The following is a 15,784-nucleotide window of genomic DNA, read 5'->3' as shown; positions in this document are numbered from 1 at the left end:
AGGAGAGTTCTGGAAGGAGGAGATGATGGAGGGCGCAGAGGGTAAGCAGGCCAGCAAGTGGACTGAGAGGGAGTCTGGGTGATGTATACCGCCCCTCCTTCCACAGAGCAGGGTCCTGCAGTATCCCTAGTGCCCCTCTGACGTCAGGGCAGGCCCAGCTGGGGCCCTGCCCAGCGGCGGCAGCGACAAGCCCTGACACACTTGTGTGTGGCACCCAAATGCTGTTCTCTCAAACCATCAGTAAATGTCTTACAAATGTTGAATCAACTTGGTGTCGTGGGCTTTTTTATCTGTGTGTTTTGGTTTGCACTGCTGGCATAGTGTTTTATTAGAAATGGATATGCATTCATAGCGGCGAGCACCCATTACTAAGAAATAAAAAGGACCTGTTGAAAAGAAATAGTAGATATCTATATCTTCTAGAACAGACTCTCTTTTCTCTTTCAGCACTGAGTGACAGTGTGGCTATGAGTGCTGTGGATAGGATGCAGGCTCTTAGCCTGAAGATGGTAATGCTTGGTAAAATCTATGCTGGGACACCTCGCTATTTTCCTTTAGGTATGCAATTCACGGTACTGGTGGCTTGAATGAGTTAAGTTATAATGTTCAGTTAAAAGAGACAAAAACTCTTTTGTGTCTCAAGGCTGGAAAATGCCTGTTTGGTCCCCAATGGGCGCTGCCTTGCTCAGAAACTGAACCCAAAGAGGCAGACATCTCAGTCCCGATCCCCTTGTCTAAAGAGTCATAACTCAGTGGTCCTGTGGAGGAGGCAAGCGCCTTCCCATTCAGCTGTCTACTTGGAGAGCGGCAGATACCATCTTTTCGTTTTCACTCCAGTGAGTTTGTCTTTAGTTTTCACATTAGGGCTTGTTCTTGTTCCTTAGATTTGCAGGTTAGGAAGTTGCATGGGCTTTATTTCTATTCAGGGCTGGCTTTTTCAGAAAGTCCACTGTTGAGGTTCACTCAAGTGATGCACGTTTTTTTTTTTTAGAAAGGACAAACTTAACTCTACAGCTTTTCAAACCTTCAAGCGAAAATTAACGTCTTGCTCTTCCTCAGATTTCTTAGTGCAGTATCTAGAACAGCAAGTTTGTTCCTTGAACTGGGATGTAGGGTTTGTAACCTACACAATGCAAGAAATTGGTGTGCCACTCCCGAGGCTTCTTGAAGTATATGATCAGTTATTCAAAGCACGGGTAAGTGAAAATTATTGCACCGAATGGTAGGTTCAGCTGTTCTAAGATTCCTTACCATTATTTGTTGTTAAGATGGAATATATCTTGCGCTTTTTCAGGTACAGTACTACTAGGTTTTATTAGATTTTTATCCTTCTGTCACCAATGCACACTGGGTCACCTACATTGTATTTTCACAGAAGTGATATGTGGTAGGTTAAGCTGAGAGATGATGACTGATCCCAGGTGACCAAGTAGACTTTGTGGCTGAGCAGGGGTTTTGAATGCCTGTCTCCCCAGTGTTAGGCCACATTGATTGGATGATGCACTTTCTTAAAAAAAAAAACATTTTTATTGGATAGGTTGAAAAACATAATCACTTCAATATCTCTTTCTCCTACATAGTACACATTTCATCCCAACCCACCCTTTCCCTCCCCTCCCTTCTGACCTCCAACAGCACTTATACCCTTTAACTCACATAATATTCCCTCTAATTCTACTGTTTCTCATACTCTTCTAAGGTAAAGTTACAGTCAATATAAAATTCAACAGATTACATAATGCACGTCAAAAGTTGTCCATTGACCACAGTTGGTCCTTTACATTCCCAATTCTTTTCCAAATAATCTTTAAATTTTTTCCAGTCCATCAAAAAATCATTTAAACTTTGTTCTCTTAGCTTTCTGGTTAATTTGTCCATTTCCACCATGTGCAGAAGTTTTTGTATCCATTCATCAACTTCTGGTATCTTATCTTGCTTCCAATATTGCGTGTACAACAGTCTTGCAGCTATAATCATGTACCATAATAGTGTTCTATCCTTTATATTTACAGTTTCCATATTGAGTCCTAACAAAAACATTTCAGGATTTTTCTGCAAATTACACTTCAAAACTTTTAATATTTCAGCATAAATAGAAGACCAAAATTGTTTTGCCTTGTCACAAGTCCACCACATATGGTAAAAAGAACCTTCGTGCTCCTAACATTTCCAACACTTACTTGACATAACATTATTCTTATTTGCCATTTTTTTCAGCGTTAAATACCATCTATACATCATTTTATAATCTCCTTCAAATTAATACATGTAGATATTTTCAAAGCATTTTTCCATAAATACTCCCATGATTCCATTGTATTTTGGATGATGCACTTTCAGTACACTTTTGCAATCGTTTGCAAGTGGATTTTCCTATATGAAGCAGGAAATCCAGTTGCCAGTTATTGCAAAAGTGCATTATCCAGTGTGTGGGAAAAAGCAGCCTTAGTCTGACACTGATTACTAAATCACACTCACTCAAACTGTTAAAATATTTACCTAACAGGGAAACTATTTTTGTATACTCATTGCACTTTGCATGGTCTCTGTTTATGAATTAGTTCTTATATGTAATGAAAGTGAATATCCGTATTTCTAAGGCAGTGGAAGTCTAGCAGTATTACTGCTCCTTCCTTCAACTGTACAAAGCGAATTTTGAGGGCTGGGTTGAACCCCGCGTTTCGGTTGGCTAAGTGAAAACTTGTAATAACTAACACGTCAATAAATTCAGCAGAGTCCCTCCTTCATTGTTTCTTTGCTGTAATAATATTTAATTCATGCAGCAGTTTATTTAGTCTTGTGCTAATATTACCGCTATTTGTCACATTGTCGATGAATCATGTGATGCAACTTTGTTTTTCCAGGACCCGTATTGGAGCAAAATGAAGAAGCCTTTGCACCTTTTGGAATGTATTCATGTTTTATTGTCTGGTTATGTACAAGATCCTAACAGAGTCCTTGCCTTTGAGAGGTAACTTGGATTACAGTAAAGCATCTCCCAATAGCAAGGGAACCGTCCTGAATTAAAAGCCCAAGGCAGTCTGTGTTCCTATATTTTGAAAATATGCATGCTTTGTATACTTTCGCAATCACCTTAAAATTGAGAAACTTAGCCATGACAAAAACTATCTGAACCTCACTAGAAGCCATCATTAATAAACCCTATTGCAGGTATTTGAGTATCTTGGGATTTTTGAGTATCTTGGCGTTTTTATTATCCCAGTCCTCTTTCCTATTGCGCCTGTTGATGTTCCTTTTGCTGTTATGTGTGTCTTCCGTATCTCTCAGCTGAGGGCATGGAATGGTCACACCACTGATCCCGAATGCTAGCTCTAGGAACTCCAGAATTAGGAAAGATTTCCCTTTAAAAGTTAGTATTCCCTAACAATAAAATGAATCTTTTCTTTTTTTCCCTCTATAGACGGAGATTCACAAACATTTGCTTGGATGCTGTTAGTGGTTACCTTGTTGAACTGCAGTCCATAAGTCCAACACTAGCAGTACAGACCACTATAGGGAATTTTAAATCTCTACAGGCTAAGTTAGAGCGGCTTCATTGACTATGGTAGTGCATAATTGCTTGTGCGGATGGAATGAACTGTAGCTGCGCTGGGATGTTGAAAGACAAGTGCTTTACGGAGATGCCTTGGGGGAAAAAATCACACTCTTGCTGAATTGGATGGAATTGTGTTGTATATTTTTAACTAATCTTCCTGTAGCAGAAATGTACAAATGACAGATTCTTTCTTTTTGCTACTTGCCCTATTTTTCTAACAGTGCAACAATTTTAAATTTTCTGGATTAAGATATATTATGTTATCTTGCCCTGATAATTAAAATTTATTTGTACATGGTTTTCTTTTTTTCCCCGTAATTGTTATGCATAGTCACAGATGTAGAAATCGATCAGTTATAGACTTCATTGCTTAGTAGGAATAACAAGGTTGAGCTTCTACGGCCAGTTCATGCAAAATGAGGGATCGTACTGTTGGTAGCTTGGCCTGGTGACAGATAACCCCTGAACGGCCTGCTAGACTGTCCTGCTCTGAAATTTTTAAATGCCTCACTGAATTAAGAGAGGGCATTCCTGCTATTTACTAAGTGAGTAAGACTCCGCTGGAAGAACAAGGGAGACGATTCAGTTGCTTTATTTCTCAATTCAATGTGACATTTAAAGGTACATAATTTCTAATTTGCAACCAGGTTACTCCATTTTTCAGCCTTTAGCTAATATCTGATAACTAATTTTAAAAGTCTCCCTACTTAAGAGTAAGCCCTATCCGTATTCAGTGGGACTTGCTTAGGGACTTGCTTCAATTCTGTTTTCTGGTTTTTTAAAAAAATCTGCCTAGCTGTTGTCACCTATGAATTTATAAGCAAAGTCTTCAGATATATACAACCTAAGGATGACAGATTAAAAAAAAAATTGATTCCCATCTCCAGGAAAGCAGAGAAACATTTTCAGTTTCATTCCTTAGAGCTACCTCTGATCTTTCATTTCCTTCCTGCCAAGGATGTGCAAAAAATGCAAGAGGCCAAAGAAAATGTTTGGTGCTTAGGATAGACTCATGGTTCACATTAGCCACTGAATTTCTGGAATTATTTTTTTAAAAGTCTTTATCTGTTTTCTTAATTCAATTATGTATGTATTTTGCCATCACTGTCAGAGTTTAAATGCTCACTTTCCCAGCTAAGCAAAAGCACTCTAGAAATGATGGTTTGGGTTATTCGTTACATAAAGTAGACAAAAAGATTAAAGCAGCAACTAAGACTTTGTAGCCACTTTATAGGAGAAAAATGGGAGGGAGAGGGTGTGGCTGAAATGTACACAAAGTAACAAGAAGCAACTGCAAGAGAGGATTTTAGGCTTCTGTGGTCACCACATCTGGGACTCCATATTGGGGAACCAATAAATCATTCATACACCAACTTAACTGCAGGCTAGATGAACTTTGCTAGAATCAAGGACCTGAATAGTCAGTCTGTGGCAATGTATATGTATCATTCTTGGCTAAGAATTGTTTGAGAATAAATTTGCCCCCTTCTGTGAGGGGTATATGTAATTTATTGAATGAAATAAAAAAGCAGCTATTGACTAAGGGCATTTCACTGTATACATGTGATCTTGCTACCTTCTTTTAAAAGAACTTTCCCCTATTTTATGGCGCTTTTTTTTTTGCATTTCTTTAAAGTGGACGCATAATGCAACCTTCCAGGCCTTTGGTCAGGCTTTGGATGAGTTTCTTTGGCATCACATAATTTACCAGCAAAAGTTGCTTTTATGCTAAGAGGAGGAAGTTACATTAAAGATATTACGCAAATAAATCCTACCCAGGTCTGGAAATTAGGTCCAGTGAAATGAATGACAGCAGCGGGGACATTTCTGAGGCCACACCTTGGGCTGCAACCAACAGCAAGTGTGATATGTGGAAACTGTAGACCACAGCCCCGACAGAAAATTGTAACTGCATTTTTACACGCTGTTTGCCTATTACCCTCTGAAATTTGGTGTGTAAGCCCCCAGGGACTTTTGGTTTGCATTAACCTGTGTGGTCTAGCAATAATGCTATAACAATAATAATGCAAATCAATACTCTTCTGGTTCAAATCCCACTACTCAGGATGGAACCAAAAGGCTGAGTAACAAGAAAACAAACTACAACTATTTATTACACAGTACATAGAATTTTAGGATTAAAAACACCATATACAGTAACAAGGATGAAGTTACATGTCTAGTAACAAAGAATCACAGTTCTATGTTATTAGCTGTGTAACTTCATCTTGTTACTGTGTATTATAATCTTGAGTTTTTAATGGATATATGGTGTTTTCGGTTGTTGTGGGTTTTCCGGGCTGTATTGGCGTGGTCTTGGCATTGTAGTTCCTGACATTTCGCCAGCAGCTGTGGCTGGCATCTTCAGAGGTGTAGCACCAAAAGACAGATCTCTCAGTGTCACAGTGTGGTGTTTTTATTCTTGAGCTTCTATGGACTGTATAATAAATTGTATTTTATTTTCTTGTTGCTCAACTTTTTGGTTCCTGACTTGATTTCCAGGTTGGTCTCTCCCCCCCCCCCTGTTTTGTCTTTTCAAATTTGGCTTCTGCCATGAGTGCAGCAGGTGGCCTGGGGTAAGGCACTCCTCTCAGCCCCGGCTGCATGTGGGGATAACAACACACTGACTTTGTTCACAGCTCTGAGTGGGGCATTAATCTGTCGGTATATAAATGCAATTATTAATTGTGACAGATTGAACTGGACATTGCAAATATACACCACTGAGAAAACTTCCTTGGCCACATCACTTTCCAAGAGAGGGTTTTGTGCTTTACTGTGCAATCAACACGGATAAAATCAGGGAGATAGTCCTGTTCATCTGTTGTTTGAAAGTGCCGTCCGACTTCTGTTTAATGCGATGCAGAGTGACCTCAGTCGAACCTCGCAGTTGGGTTACGCTGGAGGAACGGCACAGGATCGCACTGTCAAAATCCCGGAGCGCGCGCGCGCACGTTTCCCACCCTCGATGCAAGAGCAAACGGGGGAAAGGCAGACCGTACTCGAGCAGCAGCAGCAACGTGGAAAGGTTGCCCGGCGGCGCATGCGCCGTTGCTCGTGCCGTCGCCGCTCCGCCCCCCGCCTGGTCGCTCGGGAACCGCTAAGGCCGCGAGGAAGCGCAGCCGTTGGCGCCTGAGGGATGGCGACGCGCACGGTGGGTCAGCAGTACTCGACCCTACTGGGGAGGGGAGGGAGACCACTCCTCATTTCACCTCATAATCCCTTCAACGCTGCTTTCACCGCGGGGGTAGAGCGGTCCTTCATTCCCAGGGAGGCAGGCAGGGCGGAAAGTCTGGCTGCCTCACCGGTGGTGCCCAGGGTTGTGGCTGGTGACTGAAGGCTGTAGGGGTGCCCCCGCTGGATGGGAAATTCGGGGGTTGATTCTTGGGAAGGCGGGGGTTGGGGAGGGGAGGGACCCTTAAAGCTTGCTATTTCCCCCGGGGGAGCTGACCCTTGCGCTCTGGGGATCAGACGTGATTTCGGGAGACCTCCAGACACCACCAGGAGGTTGGCAACCGCTTCTTTTTCCCCTGGTAAAGCGGTCAAGACTCTTGGAGGAGAGACCCTGAAAGCATTTTAATTCTCTCTAGCATAAACTTTGGTGGACTGATTAATATCAGAATAAAAATACGCCTAGAGGCTCCCTGTTTATTTGGGGGAGGGGGGAGGGTTTGTGCTGTTGTTCCAGTAGACTGGCTTTCGCCTCAGACGTTCTCCCATTTAGGGATTGCCCTCTGGTTTTTCCCTGAGAATAGGTGGTATCCGAGGCAGCCCAAGATCGTGGCACACTTTGCAAATTCTCCCTGCTTACCAGGAAGAGCCCCTTTTCACTGTAACCTGACCCTTGGAAATTGAGAAATCGTCGCCCCAGGTTTTGCTTGTTAGAGATCATGTTTTAAATTTGTATTCACATCACTTGCTAGATAGTTTCAGGGCTGCAGTAGAAGAGCAAGATTTGAGTCCAGTTGCACCTTAGAGACCAACTAGATGCTTCAGGATGCATTGATTCTCAAAAGTTCATGCCATGGAAATCTAGTTGGTCTCTTAAGGTGCAACTAGACTCAAATCTTGCTCTTCACTTGCTAGAGTTGCCCTTCGGAGTTCAGCTCATTCACTCTTTTCCTCCACGTTCCCTAGAAGTTTTAAATCTGTGATTGAGTGGGCAGATGTATCTTGTGTCTATAGCATAAGCATGTAAACGTATGCATGTGAACACTACATGGAGCCTAGCCAGCCATAACATGTTGGCTTGGCTTACTTTAACCTTTTATAAACAGTCTGTTTCCCTGTGAATTTGTAATCTGGAGAGTAAAAAAATCTTATTGGTTGGGAGGGGAGGAACAGGACAGAAGAGACTATTTCAGAGTCAGTGAAGAAAGCATAATCCTGCCTTCTACAAAGTGTACTGATAGAAGAGACTCAAGCAGTAATTGCTGGCATGGAAATAGAGATAGAAATGTGTGCCCATTTTAATCTGCAATATTGGATGGTATGAGATTTTGGGGATGCTTCATTAAGACACTATGAATGGACTCCTAGTCCCATTCTGTGCCCCATAAATACTCAGATAATTGCATTTGCTTTCTTTCCTTTTTATTTATTTCATTTAAAAGCATTTTTGCCTTACTTTTCTCTCCTAATATGGATCCCAAGTTATGGTGGCTGTGAGGTCCTCATATTGAACTAGGATCCTGGAGAATCAGGTTTGAATTCCCCACTCTGCCATGGGAGCCTGCTGGGTGACACATGGACTCTCCACCTAACCAGTTTTATGCTGGTTTTCTATAAACTCATATATAGGATGCAGGATTGTATATTTCTTCCCCTATTGGGGGCTGAGGAAGGGAAGGCAGCGTGGTATAGCCCAATCTCGTCAGACCTCAAAAGCTAACCAGGGTCAGTTCTTGGATGGGTAACCATCAAGGAACACTCTGTAGAGGAAGGCAATGGCAAATCACCTCTGTTTCTCACTTGCCTTGGATGCCCCGTGCCTTGAGGTGCCTTGCTGGAGTTACCATAAGTCGGTTGTGACTTGATGTCACATGAACATGCATTGGGGGCTGAAAAGCTTCCCCCTGAGTATATATCATCTGTCATAATATTAAAATGATGAATCTATCTGAAAGTTGGTTGTTGTGGGTTTTCCGGGCTGTATTGCCATGGTCTTGGCATTGTAGTTCCTGACATTTCGCCAGCAGCTGTGGCTGGCATCTTCAGAGGTGCAGCACCAAAAGACAGAGATCTCTCAGTGTCACAGTGTGGAAAAGATGTTGGCAGGTCATTTGTATCTACTTAGGAGGGGTGGGGTTGAGCTGAGTCATCCTGTAAGAGTTTCCCAGGGTGTGGAATGCTAATGGCGGGAGGCTTCACTGTATCCTAAGGAGGTTCTTTTGCATATGGATTGGTGCTTGATGTGCTAATCTCTGCAGGGCTATTGTCGAGTATAGAGTGTTTTGTTAGCCTGGTGTTTTTCAGAACTGGAAACCATGCTCTGTTCATTCTTAAGGTTTCTTCTTTCCTGTTGAAGTTTTGCTTATGCTTGTGAATTTCAATGAGCAGTGTTTCATACAAAGTATTCTTCCCTCTCCCAGAAATAATACTTCTTCAGGACACATCTTTTTCTTATTTTAATTATTTTAATCATATTTGTTTTCTGTTCTTCTCAAAAGAGCAGTATTGCTGATTGGGGTTTATTCCACTTCATCACCTGAGCAGTTGTTTGAACAGAGGCAACAAATTGTGACTGGCCTGAAGCAACCCATTGAGCGACATGGTTGGGCCTTGCGAAGGACCTAGATGGAGCAAAGCTACCTTAGAAGGATTCCTACAAGATGTCTACAGAAGTCTACAGATGCTAGTGAGCTCCATTTACTTACCTTGTACGATCAGGATTTTTTATTTCTTTAGTCCACCTTTCTCACTGAGACTAAAGGTGGATTACAATGTAAATCAATGTAGGCAACAGAATTAGACATCTAATAAGCAATGTAATAGGACTAGGATTCAGCAATCTGAAACAAAGCATAAAGCATTAGGAATGCTATGTTAACCAGTGTGTGGAAAGTGGCATTATATAGGTATAAAAACAAATCAGTAAGAGTAAGATAATACATACATCAAACAGATAACACACTATACACAGTAGTATAGTTCTCAGTCCTGTTCCTTTTATAAAAGCACTACAATATATGAGCAATCACCTGAGACTGCAAGGAGGCCAGATACACTACAAGGTGTGTAAAAAATACATACAATCAATGTGTGTCCATTATATGAAATGAAATACTCTTTCGCCAATTCACATAAGTTTTCATCCAAGAGTCCGTATTAAACTCAAAGCCCGAAAAAGTCCATAATACAGTCCATACTGCCAATACATGCTAGCGGGCTCGTTGCCAACCGATGGGAGCATCAGACGACCACGGACACAGCACTCTGCATATATCCTCCTGAAATGGAAGGGGAATATAAAATATTGGCAGTATGGACTGTATTATGGACTTTTTTGGGATTTGAGTTTAATACAGACTCTTGGATAAAAACTTACGTGAACTGGCGAAGAAGTATTTCATATAAAGGACACATATTGATTGTATGTATTTTTTGCACACCTTGTAGTGTATCTGGCCTCCTTGCAGTCTCAGGTGATTGCTCATATATTGTATTTCTATCGGAGACCTCCCTCTTTTGTTTAGTAGAGTCCTTTTATAAAAGCACCTTCCTGAACTATTTTGTTATAATGTAGCCCAATCACCCTTATAAAAATGTCCTCCTTTGCATAGTTTGCAGAATGGCAGAAGTATGGGAACCTTCCTGATCTTGCCCATTTGCAGGGTAGCACCTGTAGAAGGCCTTGCTCATATGAACAAAACTGTCATCATGACACGTAGGAGTCATTGGGGTTGTGTAATACAGGATGGCTGGATTCAGGATACAGCATGCCAATCCAATTCTACTTGCACTAGGCAAGATAGAAGGGGATGGATGGGATTGTAGTGACTGTAAAGAATTCTTCAATCTATGAGGTGCCTATTCTGGCCTATTCTATTAGTGTATCATTAATGTTGCCTAGTCCCGGCATGTATGGGCTAGATCAGGTCCTCAGTAATTTCAGATACAATGATACCAACCATCACATTTTTATTTTCAAAGAATTGCTTTCTGTAACTATGTGAAATGACTGGAATTGTTTTTTTGTAGTTGAGTTTAAAAAATTAAATACATTAAACCACTTTTCTAGGCATGTTGGCAAACTCTCATCCAGGACTTTTTCTTCTTAAAGCTTTTATGGCTGTCCTAAGCATTAATAAGCATGGAAATTAAATTAGAAGTTCTAGCTTCAACAAGCATCAAGCAGAGGAAGCCCTGGCCTCGAATAATTTGGCTGGGACAGGTAATAACTTACTTTATTTTTATGTGCTATACAGTAAGGGGCATGGTCCTACCAGAGTAACAGTGCAATCCTGTGGAGAGTTACTCCAGTCTAAGCCCATTGAAGTCAATGGGATTAGACTGGAGTAACTCTCCATAGGATTGCACTGTAAGTCTCATTTATTTCAGTGGCACATGCTTAACTCTTACGCATTGAAATTAATGGGACAAAAGTGCTTAGCTTGGTCTAGGTTGTTTGATTATCTAGTGAAGAATTAATTATGTTGAGAACAGTAACAAAGTTATAGATTATTTAGGAAATCAGATAACATCATGATACTGTCATTATTGCTACTACTGTCATGTAGGTCCACAGGAATAAAGCTGCCGAACTATAATATATATGCATGGGGATTCTGTATTGCTATTTACTACTATTCTTACAGCACCATTCTAGGCAAGTTTTCATATGATTAAAAGGCATCAACTGTGATGTAGCAGTTCAGTTGCCTTATCAATATTACAAGTGAATGTAGACTTTCATATCTTTTCTGTGACCAAGGAAATAACTATGTGGCAGTGGGGAATTTTCATGTTTGTTGGGGGAGGCATTCCTTTTTAGAATTATATAAATAAAATCAGAAAATTAAATATAAACAGGTTAATGTAATCCACTGTCTTATTCTTAACAACAACAACAAAACAGGCTTTGGACTTCATTGTGTTTATTCAGACAAAACTAGGGAACAGTACACGTACCTGTATAAAAGGCTTGACACCATTATTATTTTTAACAGGAAAAGGAGGCTGTATTTCTTCTGGATGACAAAAACATAAATGAAATTAACTTACTTTCGGGAAAGACAAAAAAGAAGATCCCTCAGTTACATCCCTTGCTGAAAAATGTTGTAGTACTAACAGTATCAAGAAATGGTTAAGTATTAACACTTTAAAGGTTGTACTATTATATATTTAAATATATTCAAGTGAAATAAAGTATGTTTATGAAAACTACAAGGTGTGATTGAAGACAAAGCGGAAAAATTATTCTGATATTATAGGATTGTTTAAAAACTCTTTTTTTTTCTTATTTGAAAGGAGCTTGGCTGGCAGGATTGCTTAAAACAGGAGAGCTCTTTCTTTGGAACAAAGATGAAGATGATCTAAAAATTGTCCCAGCAGTTGAGGAATCTAAGAAAGCAGTTCTAGCAGAACAAGGTAAGGATATTCACGTATTATATTTGTTAATTTTTTAATTTTGCTTATAATTTAACTAAAATATATGTGATTGATTTATTAATAAAACTAAACTTTATTTAACAACAGTTAATAAGGACTCCTTACAATGCTTGATTTATCTTCTTGAGGAAATGTTAGTAATAGTAATCTTATTAATACAATATGGGGATGGGATCCTACCTAGATCATTAAAATGGATGCTATATATAAGTGCCCCAAATTTTATCTCTTTACTACATGAAAGTCAACGAGCACATTATATAGTTACTTTTAATGGCATTTAATAACAGCTACTATGCTAACAAAATATTTCATACAGATAATATAAAAGTTGAGAAGCTGTTCTGACACACAACATTATTTTCTAGAATATTCATTGAGACTATATCTATACGTTTCTGATGATGGGGAAAAATTGCTTCTCACGACTTCAGTTTGTGTGTTTCTGTGGGAGAGCACGGAATGTAAATATTCATCCTCTAAACATTCTATAATGGGACAGTGGTCACAAATTATTCCTGAAACATCAGTTGCACTACCATCTGTTGAAGAGAAAGAAACTGCAGTGAGTGCTGAATTCATCAAAAATGAGGTAAAATAAACCATGGCTCATCTTAATTGAGAAATGGTCTTTGTGAAATGTATAGTGAGTCTTGTGGTATCAGCTCTGTAAATGTACTGCATATTTGCTATTGAGTACCTTTTAGAACATAAAAGGAGCCATCACTTCTGTATGGTATGCTTTTGATAGTACATTAAATTTCTAGCCTTTCCGGTCCATTACCACCAAGAAAGAGTTGCAATATAAAACACATAAAATGTTCAAGGACAAACTAAGCCAAATAAACTTATGCTTAATACCTCATAACATCTTGTATGTCTTGTGCAGCAGCAGTTCTGATATCTTGAGCTGAATGCAAAGAATTGGGAAGAATAGACACTATTTATGATAACTTTCTTGTTGTGTTTATTTGCTTGGGGTTTTCAAACTAATCTTCATCTCAGATTCCAGACAGTTGTCAGGCAGAAGGGAGACCAGACTGCAGAGCGAGTCATATGATGACTCTAGCAGCATTGTCTCTGGAATGCTGCAGGACAAATCCCCACTGTATAGTGGGGTTGGTTTTTCCCCAGCTCAAGCGCTGAAGTTAACGTTTTCAGGTGGCAGCCTGTTAGTTCCTTCCCTCCCTCTTGCAAATTCAATAGCTGCTTCTTAGGCTGGGGGGAAACAATATTTCATCAGTGTGCGAGGGCCCTGGTCTGAGTGCAGGACAAAGACAGTTGAGGCTGCCTTAATCTTGGTGTCAAACTAAATGTGACAAGAGCAGTCATGCTTGTTTAATCATGTGTCCGCTGCATGCAAAAATTCAGAGTGAATACATGTTTAATTGTGTCTACATCCATTCGTGTATAAAATTGGTGTTACATTTGTGTAATTTTAACATCAAAAGATAGGAGCATGCAAGGCAAGTTGAAGCATTCTCTCCTCTTAGCTCCCTGCCCAGCTCTCCTACCAGGCAGAAAAGTCCCTGCGGTGAATAGTAACACACTGCAACACGTAATGCCTGGCATCTTAATCCTGGCCAGTGGCCACTTATGTTAGGGTATCTGCTGCAATGGCAGTGTGCCATTGTGATTAGTGTATGGGCAGCAATAAAAAATGCCCTTTCATATGTATTTTTTTCCTGGCTAGGATCCAGCGATAATATTTTATAGCCCTCATATTCTATACTTGAAAGAGTTCAGTATTTTTGCTGCTTTAATTATCAAGGGTAAGACAGAAAAGCTTACATAATATTTAGTTGAGTGGTGAATTGCCCAGATTTTTTTTTTTTTGTAGAACAGGAATAGTTTTTAGATGATCTGAGTTTTAGTTATTTGAATTTTAGTTATAGATAATTTGAATTTTAGTTATAGATATAATCTCCAAGAATTATTATCAAACATTATTTTGTTTTATTGACAGGTACTGGGTGACTGCTGCTTATGTTGCTTTGCATTTTATTCTGAGGAGCTTTTGATGCTATCATTTTTAGAAATTAGGTGGCAGGAGAACAGTTTTAAAAGTGCTAGGTAAGTTTTTTTAAAAATATTAAATTATAACAAATTATAACACAGATTTTTGTAGCCTGGTATTGGGAATTTACTGTCACATGTGTTGAATAATGTGCAGGTACTGTTATGAGGGAAAGTGCTTCTGTATGCATGGGGTTAGATATTTTTATGTGTACATAAGTAGAATGAACTGCTAATCATGTGCATATTTTGTCTGTTTATATTTTCATATACATGATGTGTGGAAAGTATCCTAACATTTAACAATTTACTGAACAGTAGGTTTCAGTTGTATACATTGTTCCCTTTGCATCTGTAAGAATAGCTTACGGTGGCTGAGGAAATCCAGAACTGATGTTCTCTTTAGTACTTAATCTCTTTCTTTCTTCTGTGTAGTTCTTCTCCCTGTCAGATACATTGGGCACAGCAAACATGTTCTCTGCCTAGTCTGGTTCCCTGTTGTGAGTCAGTGAAATCAAGAGGTGCTTTGCTTACTGCATTTTCACCTGATGGGCTTGTACTAGCAGTAGCTGTCAACCAAAAAGATCCACAGGTACAAACGTAGCATAATGACAGAATTGTCTTGTTCGTAATATTCGTTGTGGCATTGTAAACCGTTTTAGAATTGCATGTGGCAAAGACTTCAGTAAAGGACAAATTGTAAAAGCGAGTAATGAGTCTGGGAGTCTGGGATCATTTTATATTAGATACATCATATCAACACTTGTACTCAGCAAGTGATGATGTATATGTTAAATTGATCTAATAGGTTTGTGATAAGAGCTAGGAACATGCTCCAACAAGAGACAAACTGTCACATTTTATGATGTGATGTTTGCATGCAGTTTTGATTATTCTGTCTTTTACTATCATTTTTTCTTTTTTAAAAAAATTCAGGCAACTCAGATTTTGTTTATGAACACAATGAATTTCATTACTGTTTCTGGCAGCATTAAAGGTTGTGGTAGCAAGAATCGGAAAATTCCATCAAAATTTATAAGGTTAGTATTGATTCAAAAAGTAAACTTTTTTTCACCAGAAGAGATTATTTTAAAGAAAGAAACCTGAGAATACTTATTCCTATAAGTGTCCTTTGTTGTGCTGTTCCAGGTCCTACTGGATTGCTAACATGAGCTGGACCCCTGATAGCCTTTTTTTGGCTTGCATGTTAAAACGTGGGTCTCTGATCATAATGACGTGTTTGGGTGAATTGCTGACCTTAGTTACTTTTGGCTGCTCTGTAGAATTTGGACCAGCAGAATTTATTCCTTTGCATCCACTAATAACATACAGGTAAGAAAAATGCAAATGTTGGCAAGTTTTTTAAAAATCATTTGATCATATCTTTCTTTCCAACGCTTTCTTCTGTTTTAAATGTTTTGCCTTCCAATTAATTCTTTTGCTTTTTCTGTGTCTTTCTTCTCAATATCTGTTTCTCATTCATAGTTCTCTTCTATTTCTTAAATGGCTTTGTGCTGCTGAGCAAATGACATATTCAGCATGTAAGTATAATTTATTTAAATAACTATTAGGACCAGATTTTAAAATATAGAGTCTTAGGAG

The 15,784-nt window shown here is 39.3% G+C and overlaps 2 protein-coding genes across 2 annotated transcripts in view; both read left to right on the top strand.

Moving 5' to 3' along the window:
* Positions 1-3,854, top strand: part of NUP155 (nucleoporin 155) — a 38,520-nt gene extending 34,666 nt beyond the window's left edge. The window contains exons 32-35 of the mRNA XM_054987275.1: positions 448-558; positions 1,060-1,196; positions 2,865-2,971; positions 3,422-3,854. Coding sequence (XP_054843250.1) covers positions 448-558; positions 1,060-1,196; positions 2,865-2,971; positions 3,422-3,560 — 494 coding nt within the window. The 3' untranslated portion in view covers positions 3,561-3,854. The remainder of the gene's footprint in view (positions 1-447; positions 559-1,059; positions 1,197-2,864; positions 2,972-3,421) is intronic.
* Positions 3,855-6,625: 2,771 nt separating this feature from the next.
* Positions 6,626-15,784, top strand: part of CPLANE1 (ciliogenesis and planar polarity effector complex subunit 1) — a 74,529-nt gene continuing 65,370 nt past the window's right edge. The window contains exons 1-10 of the mRNA XM_054986692.1: positions 6,626-6,710; positions 9,226-9,413; positions 10,797-10,949; positions 11,725-11,860; positions 12,026-12,145; positions 12,535-12,758; positions 14,133-14,239; positions 14,618-14,774; positions 15,119-15,222; positions 15,332-15,514. Of these exons, the coding sequence (XP_054842667.1) occupies positions 10,869-10,949; positions 11,725-11,860; positions 12,026-12,145; positions 12,535-12,758; positions 14,133-14,239; positions 14,618-14,774; positions 15,119-15,222; positions 15,332-15,514 (1,112 nt within the window). The 5' untranslated portion in view covers positions 6,626-6,710; positions 9,226-9,413; positions 10,797-10,868. The remainder of the gene's footprint in view (positions 6,711-9,225; positions 9,414-10,796; positions 10,950-11,724; positions 11,861-12,025; positions 12,146-12,534; positions 12,759-14,132; positions 14,240-14,617; positions 14,775-15,118; positions 15,223-15,331; positions 15,515-15,784) is intronic.

The sequence above is a fragment of the Eublepharis macularius genome, chromosome 8 (genome assembly GCF_028583425.1).
Source record: "Eublepharis macularius isolate TG4126 chromosome 8, MPM_Emac_v1.0, whole genome shotgun sequence".
Lineage (NCBI taxonomy): Eukaryota > Metazoa > Chordata > Lepidosauria > Squamata > Eublepharidae > Eublepharis > Eublepharis macularius.
Note: the sequence above shows the minus strand (reverse complement) of the source record. Positions and strands in the feature narration are given on the sequence as shown.